The following is a 27,215-nucleotide window of genomic DNA, read 5'->3' as shown; positions in this document are numbered from 1 at the left end:
GCAGGAATGTCAAAGCACCCAGGGACAGCTTTTTCGTTAATAATAGAACAATTATTTTGTTTACACAAAATTGCTCGTTTGTATGCATGTTAAACCCTTTGAAACCAAGGCTATTTTCAGTGTAATTGTGCTATCTTTACTTGTAAGTAGGGATGCACCAAATCCAGATTATTGGGGTTCGGCCGAATACCGAATCCACTGGTTACTGCCGAATCTGAAACCAAAAACCGAATCCTATTCCCATCTTCAGTCCATTAACACAGTAAACACATTAATGATGAAAATAACATCCACTGCAGTGTATATTTCCTTTTAGTATTATTTTATTGTTATTTAAATAGTTATTTCACATTCCTTCCATACTGAAAAAAACTAATTGCTATTTTTTGTTTGTATGTGAGTGATATCTTGTGAATAATTGCTTAAAAAAATGTTTGACTGAAGAAGCCATTTCAGATAAAAGAAAGATTTATTAAAAAAAAACATGGCGAGATACCTTGTCTTGAAGATGGCCATGCAGTGTTGAACATACAATGATAACATTAATTATAACATTTCTATACTCAGTTATTATCAAAGCATATTTCATGGTCAAAGATAATCTGACATGAGAGTTGTAGTTTTATCAAGGATGTCTGGTGTCATTTATCTCCCCGATGTTGCTTTCATTCAGTATATTGTTCAACAGCAAAAAAGATTATGATTTTCCAATAATTTCTGATGAATTCTAGAAAAAATGTATTTTTTATTTAGGATCAGATGGTGAGCCTCTCTTAATTGCAGACGTGTGCCGTCTGGTAAATCCTGAACTGTGACTCATCAGTAAACCCTTTAGTCAATTCAGCATTTCTAATGTGTCACTCTAGTGTGCATGTTCTGATGGGTCCTAAGGTGTATGGATCATCTGGTGTCTCTTGAGATTGCTAATTCGACTAAAACCCTTTCCACAGTCAGTGCACTGATATGGCTTTTCTCCTGTATGTGTGCGCTGATGGACAGTGACCTCTGTCTTAGTCTTGAAACTTTTCCCACATGTAGTGCACTGATATGGCTTTTCCCCTGTATGGATACTCTGGTGTGCCTTGAGATGGCTCTTTTGAATAAAACCCTTCCCACAGTGAGTGCACTGATATGGTTTTTCTCCTGTATGTGTGTGCTGATGGCTGGTGACCTCTTTCTTAGTCCTAAAACCCTTTCCGCAGTCAGTGATATGGCTTTTCTCCTGTATGGACAGTCTGGTGTTTCTTGAGATTGCTCATTTGTCCGAAAGCCTTTCCACAGTCAGTGCACTGATATGGCTTTTCTCCTGTGTGGATACTCTGGTGTCTTCTGAGATGGCTCATTCGTCTAAAAACCTTTACACAGTCAGTGCACGGATAATGCTTTTCTCCTGTGTGGACAAGCTGGTGTTTCTTGAGACTGCCCATTTCACTAAAACCCTTTCCGCAGTCAGTGCACTGATATGGCTTTTCTCCTGTGTGGATATTCTGGTGTGCCTTGAGATTGCCCCTTTGACTAAAACCCTTTCCGCAGTCAGTGCACTGATATGGCTTTTCTCCTGTATGTGTGCGCTGATGGACGGTGACCTCTGTCTTAGTCTTGAAACTTTTCCCACATGTAGTGCACTGATATGGCTTTTCTCCAGTATGGATACTCTGGTGTGCCTTGAGATGGCTCTTTTGAATAAAACCCTTTCCACAGTCAGTGCACTGATATGGCTTTTCTCCTGTGTGGATTCTCTGGTGTGCCTTGAGACTGCTCATATGAGTAAAACCCTTCCCACAGTTAGTGCACTGATATGGCTTTTCTCCTGTATGTGTGCGCTGATGTATAATGAGATTCCTTCTGACCCTGAATCTCTTCCCACATGTAGTGCACTGATATGGCTTTTCTCCAGTATGGATACTCTGGTGTGCCTTGAGGCTACATGTTTGACTAAAAGTCTTTCCACAGTCAGTGCACTGAAATGGCTTTTCTCCAGTATGGATCCTCTGGTGAGTCTTAAGATCATACATCCTAGTGAAAGTCTTTTCACACTGAGGACATGGGTAGAGCTTTTCTCCATTATGTGTCAACTGATGCATGGAGAGACCCAAACTCTCACTGAAACTCTTCCCACATACTCTGCACTGATATGACTTTTCTCTTGTGTGGGTGGTCTGTTGTGCCTTCAGGTGATTGCTCTTACGAAAGCTCTTTCCATGTTTTTTACGATGATGTTCCTTCTCCCCAGCACATCTCATCCCATCTGTGTTGATTTCTTGATGATTTGCAAAAGAAGAACAAGAAAACAATTTGAAACACATACTATTATTATCATTAGTAGTAGTAGTAGTAGTAGTAGTATAAGTGTTATTATTATTTGTAGTAATAGTAGTAGTATTGTAATTCATGTTTGTTTTTTGCTTCAATAATTCCAGTAGCCAAAACACTAATAAGTATCTTACCAGTAGGAGAAGAGTCTTTCTGACCATGCTCTCTTACATCAGCCTCTTCCTCCTCTTTAATGTCCATGATGTCTGACATGTTTGTTTCAGTCTTGCATACATGATCTGTTCCAGGGTTCTCCTTCTGAACTGTAGACAGATACTCTTGAAGGAAATCATCAAACTCTTCTTCTTTTATCTCCTTCACTGGCACAGGCAGCAGTGTAGGTCCAGTAAATCCTGACATTTCAGACTCAGACTAGTTCTGTGCTCTGAAACAAATTCCAGTCAAACAAGTGAATCACATTTGTAACTTACAGCTACAATAATAAAGATTAGATAACTGCAAAAAAAGGAATGCAATATAGTAGTTGAACACAGATCTAGTGTATGTGTTGAGAGTGTCCCAGTGCCTACCTTTGAGCAGGTGAGTTCAGAAATCTGACTCCACTAGGTGGTGTTTATATGCTGCCTCTTCTCTCTGGCCCACTGGGTTCATCCAATCAGTGACAGGAGCCTTTATGATGTAATTTAGAATGATAGAGCATCAAGTGGGCGTGGCCATATAAGCACTTTCAGACACTGAACAAAGGAGGGTAAGTGGGGTAATTAGCACTCCCCAAAGGAGGGCAGATGGGTAACTAACTCTCCACAAAAGAGGACAGATTGGTCATTAACACAGGGTGGGGGTATAGGTACTGAACAAAGAAAGCTGCTGTAATTACTTTTCAATATTGCACAGTATCCCACAGTATTGCAATCCTGCTCTGTCACGTTATTACATGAGGTCTCGGTCTCATGAATGGCCTTCACCTGATACTCTGATATCTGGACTGTGTTTTCTGGTTGTTAATTGTAGGATTCTAAATGTTGGTGGTATTTCCTGTTGTGATCAGTGTAGAGTGTCATATTTTCTGCAGTGTTTCCTTCCAAGTGTTTAATACAAAGCCCCTTATGGGTAATGTGGTGAAGAGTCAGATCAGAAGAAGATTACCCCATCATGAAATCATACATCCCAGCAAATCAAAATGTGTTGAATGTTTATGAACTCTTTTCTTCATTGAGAATCATTTACATGCAGTGATGTAGTGGTACAATAAAAGGTGGGTAAACTATGAATTCTGTGACCTCGGTAAAGTGGACAGTGCCAGGCGGTTATGGATATGGAGGTAAAGTGGAGGTTATACCTCAATGTTAATAACAATACCAAATATTATGGTTCCTAGAATATTGATAATTGAACTAACTAGAACTAACTAACTAACTAGAAGGCCTCTCGAAAACTCAGACCTCCGTAGGCAAAATGGCTTTTTCCACTATATTCATAAGACTAAAAAATCATTTGTGGATCCATCCGTTCTTGAACCTGCTACAAAATGTAATAATTTATATAATCAAATCAAAAAAGTTGTAAAAGTTTATTACCAGCGATTGTGAGGTAGAAGTGCTCTTATCAGACAACATGGTGGCAGTGGCTACATGGGTCAGAGACGGTGGCAGATTCATTGGTCAGTCTGCAAGTGACAAGGTTCACATAACACGGTTTGGTGGGCTTTTCAAGCATTACAAAATAACTGCAATAATTAAAAGGTCATTAAATCACTCGTGTCCGAGTAAGAACACGCATCGCGCACCCACAGTAGAAGTTTATCCAGGCTTTGCCGCAACGATTTCTGGATCATATTCCTATATTTTGCACAAGTGTGACAACAATAATGTGAATGCTTAGGCCTACTCGAGGAAAGTCAAAGTAGCCTATGCAGTCAGTCAGGGAAATTGCTTCAATTCGCACTAAGCTATTCACGCGGATCATCTTGTCCCATTTGTATTTTAATTGTTTTACTGAAAACTGTCGGAAATATGTGAAAACACCCAGAAAATGTTTTAGACATGGACATACGGTATGCGTGAAGCTGACCCCATTCATCGCAGATTTTGAGGAAGGAAAGCTCTTCGAAATCTGAAATGTTTGATAATGTTTGATAAGCAAGTGAATAATGTATGGACTAAATATAGGCACTATACGTTTCACATTAGGATACCTAATTCTTGATATCCTCTGATAAGACTACAGTTTTAATTGCAGATATAGGCTGTTGCATAGTTTGGTACTATTAACGCATGTTGCATGGTCAATTATCTAGAAACATATGCCTACTTTGAAGTGCTATTTTTAATAGCCTACATTTCACAATATGCTGTGCAAATAAAGGCCTTCATTCGTGATCAACTAATGTTGTTGCGCTGCATTGCCTCTATGTGTCGCCAACTGACGATACACACTGGAAATGTGCGTACGCCAGGCATGAAGCTTGCGTGGAGGACCGCACATTCTCACGTTCAAGTCAGTCTTTGTACATCCGGACGTGAGCGTGAGAGTTAGCGTACGCAGCATTTTTGTGCGCACGCAAGCTTTGTACATGAGGCCCCAGGTCATGCCCACCTGAGGACCATCAGATGTGTGTATGGTGCTCCTACATATGGATTTATTTCCCATAATCCTTTGTCAGTGTAGTTAACATTCCAAAAGCCTTAACGGTTTGCAGTGGGTAGGGAATAGGCAATTCAGCACAGGGGCCAGAACACAATGGTAGCTAACACCTATTACTGTGTAGGCCTGCAAAGTGCTTTCTATTGATCCCAGACAGATAGAATACCAATGACAAGGTCACTCACTCTACTGTGCACACACTTGTGCTTTTTATGTTTCTCAAAAAAATCAGAATGATGCATTTTAATGTTTCCTACATCTACAGTAATGCTGGCTATGTCAGTGCCCTAAGCAAGCTGCTCACATGATCCGCTCCAGGATTTTCCTTCTGAACTGTAGACAGATACTCTTGAAGGAAATCATCAGACTCTTCTTCTTTTATCTCCTTCACTGGCACAGGCAGCAGTGTAGGTCCAGTAAATCCTGACATTTCAGACTCTAGTTCTGTGCTGTGAAACAAATTCCAGTCAAACATGTGAATCACATTTGTAATTTACAGCTACAATAATACAGATTAAATAGCAGACAACTGCAAATAAAGAAATACAATATAGTAGTTGAACACAGATCTAGTGTATGTGTTGAGAGTGTCCCAGTGCCTACCTTTGAGCAGGTGAGTTCAGAAATCTGACTCCACTAGGTGGTGTTTATATGCTGCCTCTTCTCTCTGGCCCACTGGGTTCATCCAATCAGTGACAGGAGCCTTTATGATGTAAATTAGAATGATAGGGCATCAATTGGGCGTGGCCATATATGCACTTTCAGACACTGAACAAAGGAGGGTAAGTGGGGTAATTAGTACACCACAAAGGAGGGCAGATGGGTTATTAACACTCCCCAAAAGAGGGCAGATGGGTAATTAACACTTAAGTTGGTGAGTGATGTGGAGATGTAAAAATGCATCATGGGGGTAGGCTCCTGAACAAAGAAAGCTGCTGTAACTACTTTTCAGTATCCCACAGTATTGCAATCCTGCTCTTGTCACAAAATCAAGTTATTACACAAGGTCTTGGTCTCATTCATGGCCTTTCCTGATCTTCTGATATCTGGACTGTGTTTTCCGGTTGTTTTTCCTTCCAAGCGTTTAATGCAAAGCCACTTATGGGTAATGTGGTGAAGACCAGATCAGAACACTCTATTAGGCACTATACTCTCATTCAGGCGTAATAATCCAGTCATGTCTGCTGCAGCTCAACCTTGTTGCTGGAAGTTAGCCTACAGGCCCAGGGACTATTTTCAGGTGCTGCATTATATCATTGTGCTGCTGTGCCCATGGTGTTCCTTGATTATTATGCCTGAATGAGAGTATAGTTCCATGTCAAATCAGCCTAGAAAATCGCCATGTTTCATTTTCTGTTGGTCGTATTACTCTTTCTAACTTGAGAGGGGACAAGTTTTAAACAAGTAAACTACCGGATATCTAGTCACTTTTAGACCAGATGCTAGCAAGTAAGATGCTAACGGTTTAATCTGATTCAATGAATTATGCTCTAACTAGGCTGGAGCTAAAAGTGGTGTTCCCAGACTCAGAGAGTCAGAGAACGGCTGGATGAACTGCAGGAAGGTAAAGGTCAATAATTTAACTCAAGGGGAGGTGGAAAACGACTGTAATATCCCTTAACATGTTCTGCAGCCTTGCTGTTTGTTTATTATGGATATATAATTCATATTATTGATTATTGTGCACAATTTGATTCACGCTGCTAAGGCAGCCTTGAAACTACCACCCTAATTTTTACCTCAGATAGGGGACCAATCACAGAACAGGGGGGAAGCAAGACGATGAGCTGTGCACAGACCTATTTCATAGACATCTGTGGCGCCCAATAAACAGATCTGAGCAATCGTTCAAATGCGAGAAACTGAATGGTTGGTTCCCAGATGTTACTCCTCTCAAGTCGAAATCACGAAACCAAGTCGTTCTTTTCCATTTACTGACATTTATTCACACTTCAGTGCAAATGCGTGCCGTGAGAACTGGACATACAGAAAACACGAAACATAAATTACATTCTTACAGGGGCTAACATACATAGCTTATACCTTACGGTTACATAGTGAAACGTAACTTAGCCAGGTTACCTTTAAATTAACACTTATAGCAGCAAGATATAAACTTTACCTCATTGGCCGCTTGTGCTTGAGAGAAATAAAACCAACGGGTCTTCAGGTCTTCACTTAACACTAAATTTACAGTAATCTCTTATAGTATATGCTGTACGAAATACACCAGACCTTCTAGCACAGCCGTGCTGCGTACTGCATGGTCCAAATGATACCATTCCCTTCTAACAATGCCCTGCCATCACCTCTGACTTCAGAACTTTGGTTCCGGCATGAGTCATGACATTCTAAGTGAAACTCCAATGAAATGAACACAAATAAAGATATGTTTTTAACATTGAATTATTCTTATTCACTTCTTAACTATTTATTCATAAATGTGTATTCATGAACTAATGTATTTTTATTCCTATATTTATTGACTTATTTATTTATTTATTCATTCAGCTGCTTTCTCTGCAGCTACACTCCCACCAAATCACTTGTGATTTCAAAACTCAACTTGTATACTAGAATGAATGTGAATAGGACTCTTTGCAAGAAAACATACAGGTAGGCAGCATCACTTGGCTTCAAGACTTCTTGAGTGTTTACTTCCAGCTCCTTCCTAAGCATGTCACTTGCAACAACGCACAGCAACAACAGCTGCTGAATCTTGACATCTGCTTGATTCTTCAAGTCAAAGAGCCAGGACTCCCACCGTGGTCTTCGGTCATCTGGTAACGGATCATCCCATCCAACCTTATCACAGCACATCTGCTGTAGGACTTGCTTCCCAAACAGGATGAGGGTTGCAACAAAACTTAATGGGTCAAAAATGGAGGCCACCGTTGACGAGACTCCTCTTCTTGAAAGTGGGCTTTCATTCACCACTACTCCGAAGCTGAAGTGATCCGACGTGATGCACCTTTTAACACCTAGGGCTCTCTCAATCTGTGATTCGCCCAAAGCTAAATCTGGACTTCTTGAAGCGTCAGCTTCTTTCGGAATGGACGCAAGCACTTCTTTGGAGTTGGATATGAACTTGTGAATACACAGTTTTCCTGAACTGCAGAGCTGTCTGACTTCACTCACTAACTGTATGGCTTCTTCATTTGTTGAGACACTTATCAGACCACCATCCACATGAACATTCCTTTCAATGAAGCGGATAGATGTTTCACTGAATCGACCTTGTCCTTGTGCGGTAATGTGCTTGAGGCCGTAGTTTGCACAGCCAGGTGACGAAGCTGCACCGAATAGGTGCACTTTCATCTGGTAGACTGATGGCTCTGACTTAACATCTCTGTTCTCCCTCCACAGGAATCTTATGAAGTCTTGATCTTCTAGTCCTTTCAAACACTTGAGTCTGTGATCTGCACACTTTCTGTTTGACGGACATGGCTTGTTTTCTTTTAACGGCAGGGGCACTTCACAACGTCCATCTGCCTGTATCTTTATACCCTCCTCCACCATTGAGATGAAGCGAAGGTCTTCCTGAGAGAACTGAGCATCTTCCACATTCCTCTCACTAAATTCTGACTCAAGCGCCTTCAGCACATCTGTTGGAGCAATGAGTTCCTTGACTTGTGTTCTGCATACATACTGAACTTGACTTGATAGGTTAACAGATGACTGTAGACAAGGTGTAACCTGTCTCAAAACAATTCTATGGCTGCTTCCAATGACATCACCATAATCAACACAGGGATCGACGCAACCAACAATGCTCCAACCAAGGTCAGTTCTTACTGCAAATGGCTCGTCATCCTTGCCTGATACAATTTCTCTGGGCAACAGGGCTTGAGAACAGTTGTACCCTATTAGCAAACCTACAGTATGTCACAGTCAATTAAAGGGGCAATTTCTTCAGCAAGGTGCTCTAGGTGAGACCATGCTCTTGCTGTTTTAGGTGTAGGAATGTGACTTAGACTAGCAGGAATAAACTCTCGGGAATAGGTCACTGGAAGAGGGATTTTCTTGGAGGAATAAAAGCCTCTGACCTGCAACCCAGTTAACTTGTGACTTGGAATAACAGTTTGCTTAGATGAAAGTGTGGAAAGCTTTAATTGCACAGGCTCCCTTTGTGCATCAAGAGTGTCTGCCTTTTCTTGCAGGATAAAGGTGCTATCGCTCTGACTGTCCAGAAGAGCATACACAAGGACTTCAGTCTCTGGGTGACTTGTTGTTGACAGCCACACTGGCACTATTGTGGATGCATATGTGCTGTTCCTGTTCTGTGTTACTTGATTAGATGTAGCTATGCTTGATGTTTCACTACTCTCTTTAGACTCTGTCCGTTCCTTTGACCTTTCTTTCTCCTTCAGCTGGTTTCCACTCTCTCCTTGTCCATCAACTTCATTACCTTTCTTTTCATCCGCCTTGGTGCGGTCTTCATGTAAACATGTGGGATGTTTCCCCTTGCACATGTTACACACACTTCTCCTTTCACAGTTCTTTGAATGATGTCCTGGCTTTAAACATCCAAAACACAACTTCTTGGTTTGAACATACTTTACTCGTTCAGTGACAGACTTCTCCATGAACTTTCGGCATGTGTGGATGCCATGATTTGCCTTCTCACAAAACATGCATGCTTTAGCATCATCCTTCTGTACTTTAGTGTCTGTTTCCTCTTCAGATCCACTTGCCAGCACCTTTGCACCAACACTTCGAATCTTGAGTGACTTCACCCTTTCACCCTCACCAGACTTCAGAGCATAAAGAGAGGTCATGGGATTACAAGCTATCTTAGCCTCTCTGGCCATAAACTCTACAAACTGGTTGAAGCTTGGAAAAGCTCTAGTGGCTTCTTGAAAGTCAATGACCTTTCTATTCCATCTGGCGGTTAACCAGTCAGGAAGCTTGCTTAGCATCTTTTGGTTTTCGCTGCAGTCATGCAGGACTTCGAGACTCTTAATTTCAGACATTGCTGCTTGACAACCTCGAAGGAAGTCTGAGAATTCTCTTAATTCAACACTGTCTTTGGGTCCTATCTTAGGCCATGAATTTAGTTTATCCCGGAAAGCTTTAGCGACTACAAAGGGACTGCCATATCTTTCTTCCAATACTTCCCATGCTGACTCATAGGCTTTGTCCGTGCCCAAGAGGAAATAACTTTCAATGGCTTTCTTTGCAGGTCCTGTGACATATTTGCGGAGGTAGTATATTTTTTCATTCACAGGAATGTTCTTCCGGCCTATCAGTGTTTGAAACGACATCTTCCAGTCCTTGTACCTTATTGAGTCTCCATTGAAGGCAGGTGGCTCTGGCACTGGAAGACGGCTTGCATTTATGGACTCTGCTATTGCTTCGGCAAGTGTTATTGTTCCACTGTCTTGATAAGTGGGCCTAGCAGGTTCATGGCTTGTGGTATGATGTCTTCTTATGGCAGGCTGTGAAGGCACATGATGCTCTAGAAGAGTCTTTGGCTTGGGTGGATGCTGTAACAGCTCATGGTTGTGAAGAAGCTCTGATATCTCTTCATCTGAGCCCACGTCTTGTTCATAAACTTTAAGTCTTGCTCTTGCAGCATTCATCCTTTTAGTTGTTTCTAAACGCTCTAACTGTCTGCGCTTCTCTTCCAACAACTTTAGTCTTTCAGCATTTTCTGCTTCTTGTAGTGCAAGCTTCTTTCTATTCTCTGCTTCAAGTCTTTCAAGCTCTTGTTCTTCTTGTTCCATTTCTTTCAGGATTTTCAAGGTGGCTTGGGTTGCAGCTAACTCTGCTGCCGCTTCCTGTTTCCTTGTGGAGGACCGGCTTGAACGTCTTGATCCTTTACTTGAAGTACCTTTGGATTCATTGGATATAGATGAAAACACAGAGCCAGTTTGAGTCCATGGTGCTTGCCTTGCATGCAATGCTTGATCTGTGTCATCATCAAGAAGACTACATAGCCGTTCCAGGATCTGCCTTGATACAGCATCACAAGTGTCTACCCGACGGCGGATGTCTCCATCAGGAACGCTGTGTTGCTGTACATCTTCATATCTTTGTTTTACTTCAGAATCAGCAGAATTGATTTTAGTCTTGAGGTCTTGTAGAACATCTCTCAAGGATGACTGATTGAGTGCCTTTTTAGCCTCCTTAGCAAGAACTTTCCATTTCTCGTATGCTTTAATAAAGTGATGTTGAAGCCTTTTCAATTTGTCGTCATGGAGTTCTTGAGCCTTTTCAGTAAGTTTTCTTATTCTCTTACCGGTCTCTAATTCCTTTTCTGCAGCACCATTAGTGTCTGTATTTACTTCAATCTCATTTGAATGGTTTGCTTCTAAAGGTTCATTATCAATGTGCTCAGTCTGCTGCTCTTCAGCTTCATTCATCATCTCTGGGTCTTGATTTTTAGTTGCAGAGTCATCAACATTCATTTCTAGTATGCTAATTGGCCTTAAACTAGAGTTTAATTAGCTTGCTTGTAATTTAAATTAAGTAATAGAGCTTTACTTTGAATATTTTTACCTTAACTAATTTAACTTGTTAACTTATCACACTTGTTTAAATGTAATATCGATATAAACCAAAATGACTTAATTGTCAGGTTATAATGTGCTTATATGGCAGGAGAGTGACTTACTTCACACAATACTAAACAAGAGAACAGCTTATCGAAACCTAGAAATCACTTTGATAACACTAATACCGTGTTATGCACCTTTAAACTGAATCTACACTCCTTGTTGAGTGGCTTAATGGCAAATAATAAAGATGAAATTGTCAATAAGTTGACCTTAAATAGCCTACATACAAATATCATAAAACATTTAAGTAGGCTAACCAGAAAATGTGGCACTTTAAACCTTATTTAGACTTTAGTTGCACTTTAAATATGCATTTGCATTCACTTAAACTTATAGCATTTGCATTCACTTTACTTTCACTTAAACTTATAGCATTTGCATTCACTTTACTTTCACTTAAACATATAATTATGTGCAACCAGAACGATTGACTGCAACACTTTAAATAGTCCTTTTGACGCAGTTGATGAGGCTACTCCACTTCACGTTCAACTTGCTTTAAACGTCTTGTTGGCTTAGCCACACAATGCTAGGTTACCGGTACATCCACAGTCTTTCAGTGTTGAGTACGGCGAAACTTCGAGAAACTTGCTTGTAGCTCCGTCGACAGCGGGGGGGAAGGTCATCTTTCTACCTCGTGTCGAGCTGGCTGAGTTCTCACTGTTACTCCTCTCAAGTCGAAATCACGAAACCAAGTCGTTCTTTTCCATTTACTGACATTTATTCACACTTCAGTGCAAATGCGTGCCGTGAGAACTGGACATACAGAAAACACGAAACATAAATTACATTCTTACAGGGGCTAACATACATAGCTTATACCTTACGGTTACATAGTGAAACGTAACTTAGCCAGGTTAGCTTTAAATTAACACTTATAGCAGCAAGATATAAACTTTACCTCATTGGCCGCTTGTGCTTGAGAGAAATAAAACCAACGGGTCTTCAGGTCTTCACTTAACACTAATTTTACAGTAATCTCTTATAGTATATGCTGTACGAAATACACCAGACCTTCTAGCACAGCCGTGCTGCGTACTGCATTGTCCAAATGATACCATTCCCTTCTAACAATGCCCTGCCATCACCTCTGACTTCAGAACTTTGGTTCCGGCATGAGTCATGACATTCTAAGTGAAACTCCAATGAAATGAACACAAATAAAGATATGTTTTTAACATTGAATTATTCTTATTCACTTCTTAACTATTTATTCATAAATGTGTATTCATGAACTAATGTATTTTTATTCCTATATTTATTGACTTATTTATTTATTTATTCATTCAGCTGCTTTCTCTGCAGCTACACCAGACAACGTATCATTAAGAAGTGGTGGCGCTAGCCAGACTAACTGTCGCTATTAAACGGGTGAATGTCAATGCAGCTCAGAACTGACGTAAAACTGCCCTCTGCTCTCTCATCTGAAGACGGGCAGGTCATTCTGCCTCTGATTCACCTTCCAACACCACAATGATCCTAAACATACTGTGTGATATGTCTGATACTATGTCTGATACTGTGTGTGATATTACAGGAAATGTTATCCTATCATATGACTTGTCTGACTACCTCAATGACTTGGTATATTCTTGGTAAAAATTAATCCAATGTATTTATATGATGAACTTATTCAGATGACTCAGATAACAAACTAAAGGCTAAAATGTCATGATTTTATTTTGCTGCAGTGTAGGAATGTACACACATCTATATAATTTCAACAGGTGCTGGATATGGGGATAAACATAGTCATATCCGCACACTGTCTTACATGCTCCCGGTTTACTACAGCCTTTCTCAGTGTACAATGATTTTATTTTAGCTTGAGGACTCCTACTTGTGTGTAGACGTGTTGTCATACTTTTATTTTATAAGTCTGATTTCAGAAACACAAACTTACATACAAACACAAATGCATAAAGTAGCCTTACATGACTTTAAATGGAAGACATAACACAAATGTCAAACAGGAAAAGCTTTGAGGGAGGAGCTTAACCTGCTCTGAGGCAAGTTGGGCTTTGGCCTTGTTCTCCTGAGGACTCAGATAAACTCTTTGTGAGTGTACATTTATTTTAAAGTATATTCTTAAATCATAGCCCGACGAGCCAGACCCACATCAAAGGATAAATTGAAATAAAACATGGTGAGAAACCTTGTCATTGAGGTGGTCATGCAGTGTTGTACATATTGAAGACATTAATATACAATGATAGAATAACATTTCTAATCTAAGCAACTTTCATGATGGAAGTTAATCTGACATGAGTTGTAGTTTTATCCAGGATCTGTGGTGTCATTTATCTTCTGATTTGGCCTTCACTCAGTTCATTGTTAAACAGCAAAAAGATGATGATTCTTGAAAATATCAATATACAATATATTTTTAAGATCAGATGGTGAGCATCTCTTAATTGCTTACGTGTGCCCTCTGGTGAACCCTGAACTGTGACTCATCAGTAAACCCTTTAGTCAATTCAGCATTTCTAATGTGTCACTCTAGTGTGCACTTTCTGATGGGTCCTAAGATTTATGGATCATCTGGTGTCTCTTGAGATTTTTGCTATGACTAAAACTTTTCCCACATGTAGTGCACTGATATGGCTTTTCTCCTGTATGTGTGCGCTGATGGATGGTGACCTCTTTCTTAGTCCTGAAACCCTTTCCGCAGTCAATGCACTGATATGGCTTTTCTCCTGTATGGATATTCCGGTGTGCCTTGATATGGCTCATTTGTCCAAAAGCCTTTCCACAGTCAGTGCACTGATACGGCTTTTCTCCTGTGTGGGTCATCTGGTGTGTCTTGAGACTGCCCATTTGACTGAAACCCTTTCCGCAGTCAGTGCACTGATACGGCCTTTCTCCTGTGTGGATCATCTGGTGTGTCTTGAGACTGCTCATTCGTCCAAAAGTGTTTCCACAGTCAGTGCACTGATATGGCTTTTCTCCTGTGTGGACAATCTGGTGTTTCTTGAGACTGCTCATTAGACTGAAACCCTTTCCACAGTCAGTGCACAGATATGGCTTTTCTCCTGTATGTGTGAGCTGATGTTTAATGAAATTACTGCTCTCTCTAAATCTCTTCCCACATTTAGCACACTGATATGGCTTTTCCCCAGTATGGATCCTCTTGTGTGCCTTGAGGCTACATCTTTGACTAAAAGTCTTTCCACAGTCAGTGCACTGATATGGCTTTTCTCCTGTATGTGTGCGCTGATGGATGGTGACCTTCGCCTTTGTCATGAAACTCTTCCCACATGTAGTACACCGATATGGCTTTTCTCCTGTATGTGTGAGCTGATGTTTAATGAGATTACTGTTCTCCCTGAATCTCTTCCCACATGTAGTACACCGATATGGATTTTCCCCAGTATGGATCCTCTGGTGTGCCTTGAGGCTACATGTTTGACTAAAAGTCTTCCCACAGTCAGTGCACTGATATGGCTTTTCCCCAGTATGGATCCTCTGGTGTCTCTTGAGGCTAGATAAAAGACTAAAAGATATTCCACAGTCAGTGCACTGATGTGGCTTTTCGCCGGTATGGGTCCTCTGGTGAGTCTCAAGATGACCCATCCTATTGAAAGTCTTTCCACACAGAGGACATTGGAGGAGTTTTTCTCCATTATGTGTCAACTGATGCATGGAGAGACCCAAACTGTCACTGAAACTCTTCCCACATACACTGCACTGATACGGCTTTTCTCCTGTGTGGATCATCTGGTGTGCCTTCAGGTGATTCCTCTTACGAAAGCTCTTTCCATGTTTATTACGATGATGTTCCATCTCCCCAGCACATCTCATCCCATCTGTGTTGATTTCTTGATGATTTGCAATAAAAGGACAACAATTTCAATTATATCACATAATATTATAGAAAACGATTTGAAACACATGTTATTATTATTATTATTACTATTATTATTATTATTATTGTTATTATTAGTAGTATTATTATTATAAGTAGTAGTAGTAGTAGTAGTAGTAATGTAATCCAAGCTTGTTTTTTGCTTCAGTAATTCCAGTAGTTCCAGTAGCCAAAACACTAATGAGTATCTTACCAGTAGGAGAAGAGTCTTTCTGACCATGCTCTCTTACATCAGCCTCTTCCTCCTCTTTAATGTCCATGATGTCTGACATGTTTGTTTCAGTCTTGCACACATGATCCGGTCCAGGGTTTTCCTTCTGAACTGTAGACAGATACTCTAGAAGGAAATCATCAAACTCTTCTTCTTTTATCTCCTTCACTGGCACAGGCAGCAGTGTTGGTCCAGTAAATCCTGACATTTCAGACTCTAGTTCTGTGCTGTGAAACAAATCCAGCCAATTATTACATTTGAATCACATTTGAAACTTACCATTACAATTTAAAGATTGAATAATGGACAACTAGCAATAAAGTAATATAATATAGTAGTAGTTGAACACAGATCTACTGTATGTGTTGAGAGTGTCCCAGTGCCTACCTTTGAACAAGTGAGTTCAGAAATCTGACTCCACTAGGTGGTGTTTATATACTGCCTCTTCTCTCTGGCCCACTGGGTTCATCCAATCAGTGACAGGAGCCTTTATGATGTAAATTAGAATGATAGAGCATCAAGTGGGCGTGGCCATATAAGCACTTTTAGACACTGAACAAAGGAGGGTAAGTGGGGTAATTAGCAAACCCCAAAGGAGGGCAGATGGGTAACTAACTCTCCAGAAAAGAGGGTAGGTGGGTAATTAACACACCACAAAGGAGGGCAGATGGGTAATTACCACCCCCACAGGAGGGCAGGTGAGTGATGTGGAGGTGTAAAAATGCAGGTGAATGAGGCTACTGAACAAAGAAAGTTGGCATGTTTACTTTTCAATACTGCACAGTATCCCACAGTATTGCAATCCTGCTCTGCCACCAGTTCAAGTTATTACATGAGGTCTTGGTCTTTGGATTCTTAAAATGTTGGTGATATTTCCTGATGTGATCAGAGTGTCATATTTTCTGCAATGTATCCTTCCAAGTGTTTAATACAAAGCCCCTCATGGGTAATGTGGTGAAGACCAGATCAGAAGAAGATTACCCCATCATGAAATCATACATCCCAGAAAATCTAAATGTGTTGAATGTTTATGAACTCTTGTATCATTGCTTCATTGAGAATCATTTACATGATGTGCTGTAGTGGTAAAGTAAAAGTTGGGTAAACTATTAATTATGTGACCCCCGTAAAGTGGACAGTGCCATGCGGTTTTGGACTGAGGTTAAGTGGAGGTTATACTTCAATGTTTATAACAATACCAAGTATTAAGTGGTTCCTAGAATGTTGATGAGTGTACATATTGTGAATGTAGATAATACAGTGTGATTGTGTCATGTTAACATTGGCAGTTGTTGAGTAAACTTTTAAAAAGGGGGAGAAACTCTATCTCTGATATTTCAGAGGTGGATAAACTCTAATAAGAGGAGGATAAACTATCACGCTCGGGAATCAAACCCAGGTAGGCCGTTGGATGCAAGTCCTAACTCCTTGCCTATTGAGCTAACAGTGACAAGTAAACTAGTGCAGAGATTGTGTGCTGTTCTTTATTCCAAATTGTAATGACTTGCCTAAAGTTCTAATCTATCAATAAACTAACCGCAGTATGCTGAACTCTTGGAATGACGACCGTCCACACTTTAGTACAATTCCACACTGGTTTAATGAACTCATGCACAACAATACAATCCTGGGTAGCACAGCGTCCCCTACTGGTGTGGTGTGATAAACCATAGTAGGCTATTACCAATACATCACAACTCCTCCCCCCTTATTCATCTTCACAACTTGCCCTGTTCAAAGCAGTGAGCAACACATAATAGTACCAACCTAGTGCCCACCTTAACACAGTATTTACATAACATGTCATGTGTAACCAAGTCAAATTCTTTTTTTTTTTTAAGAGATACCCACACACACACACAAAAAAAAAAACATATCTAAGGTTAGGGGTAGACTGCCCCGTCCCCTTGAGCGTGTCAAGGGATTATTCTGCCCTTTTCTTGAGACAACACTCACTCACTGAAGATTTGAACAGATCATTCACACCTTGTTTAAAGAGTCAGTTTGTCTGGTGGTTTACGGTTCCGGCAAGGGTATCTGTTTTGTGTCTGCTGTGGCGTAGTTGTAGAGGTGTCAGTGTATGCGATGTCTGACTGCTCTTATGGTGATGTAGTAAACTCAGTAACTGGGAAAGCAGTCTCCAAATTTCCACCTGATGCGGGCCGAGTTGGAGGACTGATAGTGATGGGTGTAGGTTGTATGTCAGTAGTAGACTGGACGATGTTGGGGTGACAGGCCACCATCTGGTCTGCATGCCGTTTCCACTGTTGTGCTGGTCCAACATTGACTTGGTACGACACCGGACCGCCTTGTGCTGTAACAGTCCCAGCCATCCACTTTTCTTCTCCTTTTCGGTAGTCCCCAACAAGGACTGGATGGCCCACGTACGCTAAATGTCCACACACACACACACACACACACACACACACACACACACACACATATGCTTTTGAGTGCGCCGCTCTGGCGCCCCCTGGATGTGCGGCGCCCTTAGCATTTGCCTTTACTGCCTAAGCGGCGGGCCGGCCCTGTGTGCACACACTTGTGCTTTTAATGTTTCTCAAAAATCAGAATTATGCATTTTAATTAGGGCTGTCAATCGATTCAATTTTTTTTATCTAATTAATGACATACTCTGTGATTAATTAATCTAAATTAATCGCATCTAAAATGTAATCGCAAAATCGCAATGTCAACACTATATCTTTGCAGTAATGTGGTACTGAAGTGTTGACAAACTCCGGTGATATGCAAATTCTGTGCTGCAGACATGGCAGAGGACTTTGTTTTCATCAACGCTTTCTTTTTAACACCGTCAGGCCGTTTTTTTTTTAAAGTCAATGTGCCAATCAATGATCCATGCAGCACATTCGTCTCCCCATTTTACGGTCTAGTGGTTACTGACTAGAATGACTCCGGGTCAAAGGTCATCGATTAATCTGCGTTAATTTTTTTAATCAGTTATTTTATCTCAAATACATTAATCTAAATTAATCAGTTATTTTGACAGCCCTAGTTTCCTACATCTACAGTAATGCTGGCCATGTCAGTGCCCTAAGCAAGCTGTTTCCCTAAGCAAGTCTCTTAACTGGAGGACCGTTTATTTTAAAGTGAACGATAAAATCACACTATCGCAGTACCTTTGCCGTTTGCGATGAATAAATAAATGAAATAGTTCATTAAAATTCTTTCCATACTGAAACTAACAAAATGCTGTTTTGTGTTGGTATGTGAGTGATCGCTTTAAAAGGAAAAAAAGGACTGAAGAAGCCATTTCAGATAAAACAAAGATTTATTTAAAATATAAAAACATGGTGAGATACCTTGTCATAGAGATGGTCATGCAGTGGTGTACATATTCAAAACATTAATATACAATGATAAATTGTATAAACTCAGTTATTATCAAAGCAACTTTCATCATCGAAGTTAATCTGACATGTGAGTTGTAGTTTTATCCAGGGTGTGTGATGCCATCTTCTGATTAGGCCTTCACTCAGTTCATTGTTCAACAGCAAAAAGATGATGATTTTCCGATCATTTCTGATGAATTCTAGAAAATATATATTTTTTCTTTTATGATCAGATGGTTAGCCTCTATTAACTGTGTGCATGTGGCCTCTAGTAAACACTGAGTTCCGATTCATCAGTAAATCCTGAACTGTGACTCATCAGTAAACCCTTTAGTCAATTCAGCATTTCTTATATTTCACTCTAGTGTGCACTTTCTGATGGGCCTTAAGATTTATGGATCATCTGGTGTCTCTTGAGATGGCTCATTTGACTAAAACCCTTTCCGCAGTCAGTGCATTGATATGGCTTTTCTCCTGTATGTGTGCGCTGATGGACAGTGACATCTCTCTTAGTCCTGAAACTTTTTCCACATGTAGTGCACTGATATGGCTTTTCTCCAGTATGAATACTCTGGTGTCTCTTGAGACTGCTCATTTGAGTAAAACCCTTCCCACAGTCAGTGCACTGATATGGCTTTTCTCCTGTATGTGTGCGCTGATGGATGGTCACCTCTCTCTTAGTCCTGAAACTTTTCCCACATGCAGTGCACTGATATGGCTTTTTTCCTGTATGGATACTCTGGTGTGCCTTGAGACTGCTCATTTGACTAAAACCCTTTCCGCAGTCAGTGCACTGATATGGCTTTTCTTCTGTATGTGTGTGCTGATGAAAGGTGACCTTTATCTTAGTCCTGAAACGTTTCCCACATGCAGTGCACTGATATGGCTTTTCTCCTGTGTGGATACTCTGGTGTGCCTTGAGACTGCTCATTTGACTAAAACTCTTTCCGCAGTCAGTGCACTGATATGGCTTTTCTCCTGTATGTGTGCGCTGATGTTTAGTAAGAGAACTGCTCTCCCTGAATCTCTTCCCACATGTAGTACACTGATATGGCTCTTCACCAGTATGGATCCTCTGGTGTCTCTTGAGGACACTTGTTTGTCGAAAAGTCTTTCCACAGTAAGTACACTGATATGGCTTTTCCCCAGTATGGATCCTCTGGTGTTTCTTGAGGACAGATGTTTGTCGAAAAGTCTTTCCACAGTAAGTACACTGATATGGCTTTTCTCCAGTATGTGTGCGCTGATGGATGGTGACCTTCGCCTTTGTCTTGAAACTCTTCCCACATGTAGTGCACTGATATGGCTTTTCTCCTGTGTGGATGGTCTGGTGTGACTTCAGGTGATTCCTCTTATGAAAGCTCTTTCCATGTTTACTATGATGACCTTCCATCTCCCCAGCACATCTCATCTCATCTGTGTTGATTTCTTGATGATTTGCTAAAGAAAGACAAGAAAACTTTTTTAAACACATTATTATTATTATGTTTGATTTTGCTTCAGCAATTCCAGTAGGTCCAGTAGCCAAAACACTAATGAGTATCTTACCAGTAGGAGAAGAGTCTGTCTGACCACGCTCTCTTACATCAGCCTCTTCCTCCTCTTTAATGTCCATGATGTCTGACATGTTTGTTTCAGTCTTGCACACATGATCCGCTCCAGGGTTGTCCTTCTGAACTGTAGACAGATACTCTTGAAGGAAATCATCAAACTCTTCTTCTTTTATCTCCTTTACTACACTAATGAGTATCTTACCAGTAGGAGAAGAGTCGTTCTGACCATGCTCTCTTACACCAGCCTCTTCCTCCTCTTTAATGTCCATGATGTCTGACATGTTTGTTTCAGACTTGCACACATGATCCGCTCCAGGGTTGTCCTTCTGAACTGTAGACAGATACTCTTGAAGGAAATCATCAGACTCTTCTTCTTTTATCTCCTTCACTGGCACAGGCAGCAGTGTAGGTCCAGTAAATCCTGACATTTCAGACTCTAGTTCTGTGCTGTGAAACAAATTCAAGACAAGTATTACATTTGAATCACATTTGTAATTTACAGCTACAATAATACAGATTAAATAGCAGACAACTGCAAATAAAGAAATACAATATAGTAGTTGAACACAGATCTAGTGTATGTGTTGAGAGTGTCCCAGTGCCTACCTTTGAGCAGGTGAGTTCAGAAATCTGACTCCACTAGGTGGTGTTTATATGCTGCCTTTTCTCTCTGGCCCACTGGGTTCATCCAATCAGTGACAGGAGCCTTTATGATGTAAATTAGAATGATAGGGCATCAATTGGGCGTGGCCATATATGTGCTTTCATACACTGAACAAAGGAGGGTAAGTGGGGTAATTAGCACTCCACAAAGGAGAGCAGATGGGTAATTAACACTCCCCAAAAGAGGACAGATTGGTCATTAACACAGGGTGGGGGTAGGGTATACTGAACAAAAAAAGCTGCTGTAATTACTTAAGCAATATAGCACGAGTGGGAGTGGGTTGTTGCTGGATATTCCCACGGGTGTTGTTCGGCCGTAGCCTCGAGGCCGGAGGCAACAACGTTATAATGTAAACGTTTAAATCGCTAAAACTGTCTCGTTTGTAGAACTACTTCTCTCCGCCACAAATTTCTATTACCTGCAGGACAAACTGCCATTAGTTCTAAATGGATGGTTGCTATGGCCAAAGGCCAGTCGTTAGTTCTAAAAGCACGTTGCTATGGCCAAAAGCCAGTCGTTAGTTCTGTCTCTCCCGTTGTCAAGCAATGTAGCCTAATAAACGTTAGCTCGCATTGCGTCTGGTTAGGACCAGTGATGGGCAGTAACGCGTTAGAAGTAACGCGTTACTGTAATCCAATTACTTTTTTCAAGTAACGAGTAAAGTAAGGGATTACAATGGCAAAATCAGTAATTAGATTACCGTTACTTTAGGCTGCGTTACTGCGTTACTAAACTGCGATTTTAATTGCTTTGTGAGACTGTCTGACAATCAGTATAACGTCCAACGCATTGCGAGAGATGTAAACAACAGACGAGACAACAGAGTGCGGGAGAGAGCATGACCATGCTGCATTTAACAGCCTACATGAGTTGGGGTTTTCCTAAACTTCTCCCATAGTTCGGGACTTGGACTTCTTTTGCTTATCTTTACTTCACTTCTATTGTTCTTTCTACTTTAATTTCATTCGATGACTTATGCTTTCACTCTGGACTGATGCTTCAACTCAAATGTCTTTTCAAATTCGAAATTGGGGTCGTTGACGTTCAAACGAGGCGGGCAACTTGTGTTCGGTGGACATAATTAAGTTTGTACCGTCGGAGTCTTTGCGAGACAATGAGCAAAATGTCCGTAAATAATAGAGCCTGTATCATCTGCGTTCTCTATAGTCGCTTTCAGACATAACCCCTGCGGTAGCCTATGAGGTTTGCCAGACGGAGGTCCGACTCTTCGGTTAATTATAGGCTACAGAATCTATGTATGATTAAGTGAGGGGTGGCGCAGAATGCGGCCGCTGTCACAGGACTTACTGTTTTTATTTTACCACCAACAGCGCGCCCGTATCGTTGCAACAATGCAGCATGTACTCTGTTACATCCGCAGCATCGATGAAAGATTGGAGCGTGACATGCAGGTTAACTGCGCAACGTTTAATTGAAACTCAGCAGTGACGCTCGTTGTTCATTTCACATAATCTGAACGAATTCACGATGTTTATTTACAAATGTGTTGCATGCAGCTCATAGTTCACAGAACTCGTTTATGCACAACACTGCATTTGATTCTATTTTATATGATGGAATATGCAGAAAGAATAAAATTAGGCTGAAAGGTGTATTGCTTTATAGCATATTCAGGTTGTGTAGCCTAGTTAGTGTGTTTTTGAAAAGTAACTAAGTAAAGAAATTGTAAAGTAACTAATTACTTTTGGGAAAAAGTAATCAGTAAAGTAACAGGATTACTTTCTTGGACAAGTAATCAGTAACTAATTACTTTTTCCAAGTAACTTGACCAACACTGGTTAGGACATGCTTTTAGCTTTGAAACATCACTATTTTACTTCGCCTACATGCCATCCAACTAGCTAATATCCACCTCCGTCATATTCTATGTTCTGAGCGTCTGTATTTCAGCTTGGATGCAACGTGACAGTTCGTTTTACACCTCACAACTTGACATTGTGTCGCGGAGTGATTTATTATTAGCTGTAAAAAGTCAGAGTGGATTATCGTAGGATATTATAACTCATGGAACGTCTCTCGGCCAATCAGAAACAAATAAACAGCTTCATAGAACCCAATTGTTGTATAATTTTCGATATTGCACAGTATCCCACAGTATTGCAATCCTGCTCTGTAACCAAGTCAAGTTATTACATGAGGTCTTGGTCTCATGAATGGCCTTTACCTGATACTCTGATATCTGGACTGTGTTTTCTGGGTGTTGATTTTAGGATTCTAAATGTTGGTGACATTTCCTGTTGTGATCAGTGTAGAGTGTCATATTTTCTGCCGTGTTTCCTTCCAGGCGTTTAATACAAAGCCCCTTATGGGTAATGTGGTGAAGACCAGATCAGAAGAAGATTACCCCATCATGAAATCATACATCCCAGCAAATCAAAATGTGTTGAATGTTTATGAACTCTTGTATCATTGCTTCATTGAGAATCATTTACATGCAGTGCTGTTTTAGTAGAGTAAAAGGTGGGTAAACTATGAATTCTGTGACCCCCGTAAAGTGGACAGTGCCATGAGGTATTGGATTTCTGAGGTAAAGTGAAGGTTATACTTCAATGTTTATAACAATACCAAGTATTAAGTGGTTCCATTGTTGATGAGTGTACATATTGTGAATGTAGGTAATACAGTGTGATTATGTAATGTTAAAAGTTGCAGTTGTTGAATACACTTTTAAAAAGGTATTTTTCAGATATTTCAGAGGTGGATAAACTCTAATATGAGGTGGATAAACTATCATGCTCGGGAATCAAACCCAAGCCGTTGGATGCAAGTCCTAACTCCTTGCCTATTGAGCTAACAGTGACATGTAAACTAGTGCAGAGATTGAGTACTGTTCTTTATTCCAAAGCGAGGGTTTTCCCAAAACATACAGGAGAGGCAAAACATTAACTCAAAATAGGCAATTTCACAGCGATACCTTAAAGTTCAGTTCCTCCAAAAGAGCAGAAAATAAATTCAAGCAGTAATCCTTAAAGGGGTAATCCAAGAGAGAAAGAGTAATCCAAGAGAGAGAGAGTAATCCAAGAGAGAGAGGGTAATCCAAGAGAGAGAGAGAGTAATCCAAAACATAGTTCAAGAGTCTAGAGAGCAAAAGAGGACCTAAGAGTATTCCTGTAGCAAAGCTTGGCAGTGTTACACAGCACTTGTCAATCAAAGACTGAGCAAAGGACATGGCATGAGCAGCGCTTAAATACCAGATGATCAGGTCACATGACAGAGGCAACAAGACACAGGTGCAATGCATTACATTGAATAGAAGCTAACAAAGATGCGTGCGTAAAAACATGCAATACAACAAATGGCCACCAGAGGTGAAAATCAGTCCTGAAAATCATAACATAAACTCTGTCTCTGCTATTTCAGAGGTGTATTAACTCTAATAAAAGGTGCATAAACTCTGTCTCTGCTATTTCAGAGGTGGATAACTCTAATTAAAAGTGGATAACCTCTATTTCTGAGATTAACTGAGAAAAAACATGGTGAGATGCCTTGTCATTGAGATGGTCATGCATTGTTGTACACGGCAGAAAATGAAATCGAATCTATTATCTTATGTTAAGGTCAAAAAACTATTTGGTATTGTTTTAAGTAAGGAAATGCTTACCTAGCGCTCTCTACAGAGATAATTCCACTTAATTTGAGGTGAAAATCACTCCTGAAATTCATGACATAAACTCTGTCTCTGCTATTTCAGAGGTGGATGAACTCTAATAAAAGGTGGGTACACTCTACTTCAGAGATTGTAGAGGTGGATAAACTCTAATAAGAGGTGGATAAACTCTACTTCAGAGATTGTAGAGGTGGATAAACTGTGCTTACTTGTGTTCAGTCTCCACTACAGCCCTGGAGCTTTCATGACCTCAGTGACCTCTTCAGCTTGTACCTCCACCCACCCCCACCTACCCTCCTGTGTGAAGCTCTGGTCATGCCCACCTGAAGACCATCTCCACCTCCACCTGCCCTCCTGTGTGAATCTCTGGTCATGCCCACCTGAAGACCATCTCCACCCCCACCTACGCTCCTTTGTTTGATTCCTGCAGGTAGAGTTCTGGTCATGCCCACCTGAGGACCATCAGATGTGTGAATGGTGCTCCTACATATGGAATTATTTCCCATAATCCTTTGTCAGTGTAGTTAACATTCCAAAACCATCACAGTTTGCAGTGGGTAGGGAATAGGCAATTCAGCACAGGGGCCAGAACACAATAGTAGCTAACACCTATTACTGTGTAGGCCTGCAAAGTGCTTTCTATTGATCCCAGACAGCTAGAATACCAATGACAAGGTTACTCACTCTGCTCTGCACACACTTGTGCTTTTTATGTTTCAAAAAATCAGAATTACACTTTCTGCTTCCTACATCTACAGTAATGCTGGCCATATCAGTGCCCTAAGCAAGCTGCTTTAATGCCCGACCCCCCCCCCCCCCTCCCTAAAAAAGAAGAACAAAAAAATAGGAGAACATTTGGTTAGATTCAAATCTAACTGTGAAATTAGGGGAAGGAAGTTCCTGATCATAGTTTACACATTTGATGGTCGTCATGGGGACATGGATCAAGTTACCTCAAAGGATGCAGACCGACTGCCACTGATTACAAAAGTGTTCTTGTCATTAATGAGCTCCTTACAAAGCATTCATAAACCCTTTGTAAGGGTACATTTATTTTAAAATGAATGATAAAACCACTCTATTATAGTTCTTTTGCAGTTTGTGATGTAGAAATATATTAATTTCTTCCACACTGAAAACACCAAAATTGCTATTTTGTGTTTGTATGTGAGTGATATCTTGTGAGTAATCGCTTTTAAAAAATGTTTCTATGCAAAATGCCATTTCAGATAAAACAAAGTTTATTTAAAAAAAAAAAACATGGTGAGATACCTTGTCATGGACATGCATGCAGTGTTGAACGTATTCAAGACATTAATATACAATGGTAAACTCAGTTATTATCAAAGCAACTTTCATGATGAAAGTTAATCTGACATGAGCGTTGTAGTTTATTCCAGGATCTCTGCTGTCATTTATCTTCTGATTTTGCGTTCATTCAGTTTATTGTTCAACAGCAAAAACATTATGATTTTCCAATAATTTCTGATGAATTCTAGAAAAAAATATAATTTTCATTTTAAGATCAAATGGTGAGTTTCTCTTAATTGCATACGTGTGCCCTCTGGTAAATCCTGAGATCTGATTCATGCAGCAAACCCTGAACTGTGACTCATCAGTAAACCCTGAACTGTGACTCATCAGTAAACCCTGAACTGTTATACATCTGCAAACCTTTTAGTCAATTCATCATTTAATGTGTCATTCTGATGGGTCCTAAAATCTATGGATCATCTGGTGTTTCTTGAGATAGCTCATTAAAGTAAAAACCTTTCCATAGTCAGTGCACTGTTATGGCTTATCTTTTGTATGTGTGCGCTGATGGACAGTGACCTCTGTCTTAGTCCTGAAACTTTTCCCACATGTTTTGCACTGATATGGCTTTTTCCCTGTATGGATACTCTGGTGACTCTTGAGACTGCTCATTAAAGTAAAAGCCTTTCCACAGTCAGTGCACTGATATGGCTTTTTTCCTGTATGGATACTCTGGTGTCTCTTGAGATGGCTCATTTGACTAAAACCCTTTCCACAGTCGGTGCACTGATATGGCTTTTCTCCTGTATGTGTGTGCTGATGGAAGGTGACCTCTATCTTAGTCCTGAAACTTTTCCCACATGTAGTGCACTGATATGGCTTTTCTCCAGTGTGGATACTCTGGTGTGCCTTGAGACTGCTCATTTGACTAAAACCCTTCCCACAGTCAGTGCACTGATATGGTTTTCCTCCTGTATGTGTGCGCTGATGGATGGTCACCTCTCTCTTAGTCCTGAAACTTTTCCCACATGTAATGCACCGATATGGCTTTTGTCCTGTATGGATACTCTGGTGTGCCTTGAGACTGCTCATTTGACTAAAACCCTTTCCGCAGTCAGTGCACTGATATGGCTTTTCTTCTGTATGTGTGTGCTGATGTAAGGTGACCTCTATCTTAGTCCTGAAACTTTTCCCACATGTAGTGCGCTGA

General features: G+C 40.5%; 2 protein-coding genes across 2 annotated transcripts in view; both read right to left on the bottom strand.

Annotated features, from left to right (window-relative positions):
• Positions 1-886: 886 nt before the first annotated feature.
• Positions 887-2,673, bottom strand: LOC134078307 (zinc finger protein 501-like). Its single transcript, XM_062534178.1, has 3 exons — positions 2,448-2,673; positions 1,233-2,260; positions 887-988 (listed from the first exon to the last, which is right to left on the bottom strand). The coding sequence occupies exons 1-3, from the start codon at positions 2,671-2,673 to the stop codon at positions 887-889; spliced, it is 1,356 nt and encodes a 451-aa protein (XP_062390162.1).
• An 11,327-nt stretch (positions 2,674-14,000) lies between these two features.
• The window catches only part of LOC134078237 (zinc finger protein 721-like), a 36,558-nt gene continuing 23,343 nt past the window's right edge, over positions 14,001-27,215 (bottom strand). The window contains exons 7-10 of the mRNA XM_062534047.1: positions 20,455-20,906; positions 19,299-20,346; positions 15,536-15,780; positions 14,001-15,295 (exon numbers count right to left, since the gene is read on the bottom strand). Of these exons, the coding sequence (XP_062390031.1) occupies positions 14,001-15,295; positions 15,536-15,780; positions 19,299-20,346; positions 20,455-20,906 (3,040 nt within the window). The remainder of the gene's footprint in view (positions 15,296-15,535; positions 15,781-19,298; positions 20,347-20,454; positions 20,907-27,215) is intronic.

Source organism: Sardina pilchardus, chromosome 1 (assembly GCF_963854185.1).
Source record: "Sardina pilchardus chromosome 1, fSarPil1.1, whole genome shotgun sequence".
Classification (NCBI taxonomy): domain Eukaryota; kingdom Metazoa; phylum Chordata; class Actinopteri; order Clupeiformes; family Clupeidae; genus Sardina; species Sardina pilchardus.
Note: the sequence above shows the minus strand (reverse complement) of the source record. Positions and strands in the feature narration are given on the sequence as shown.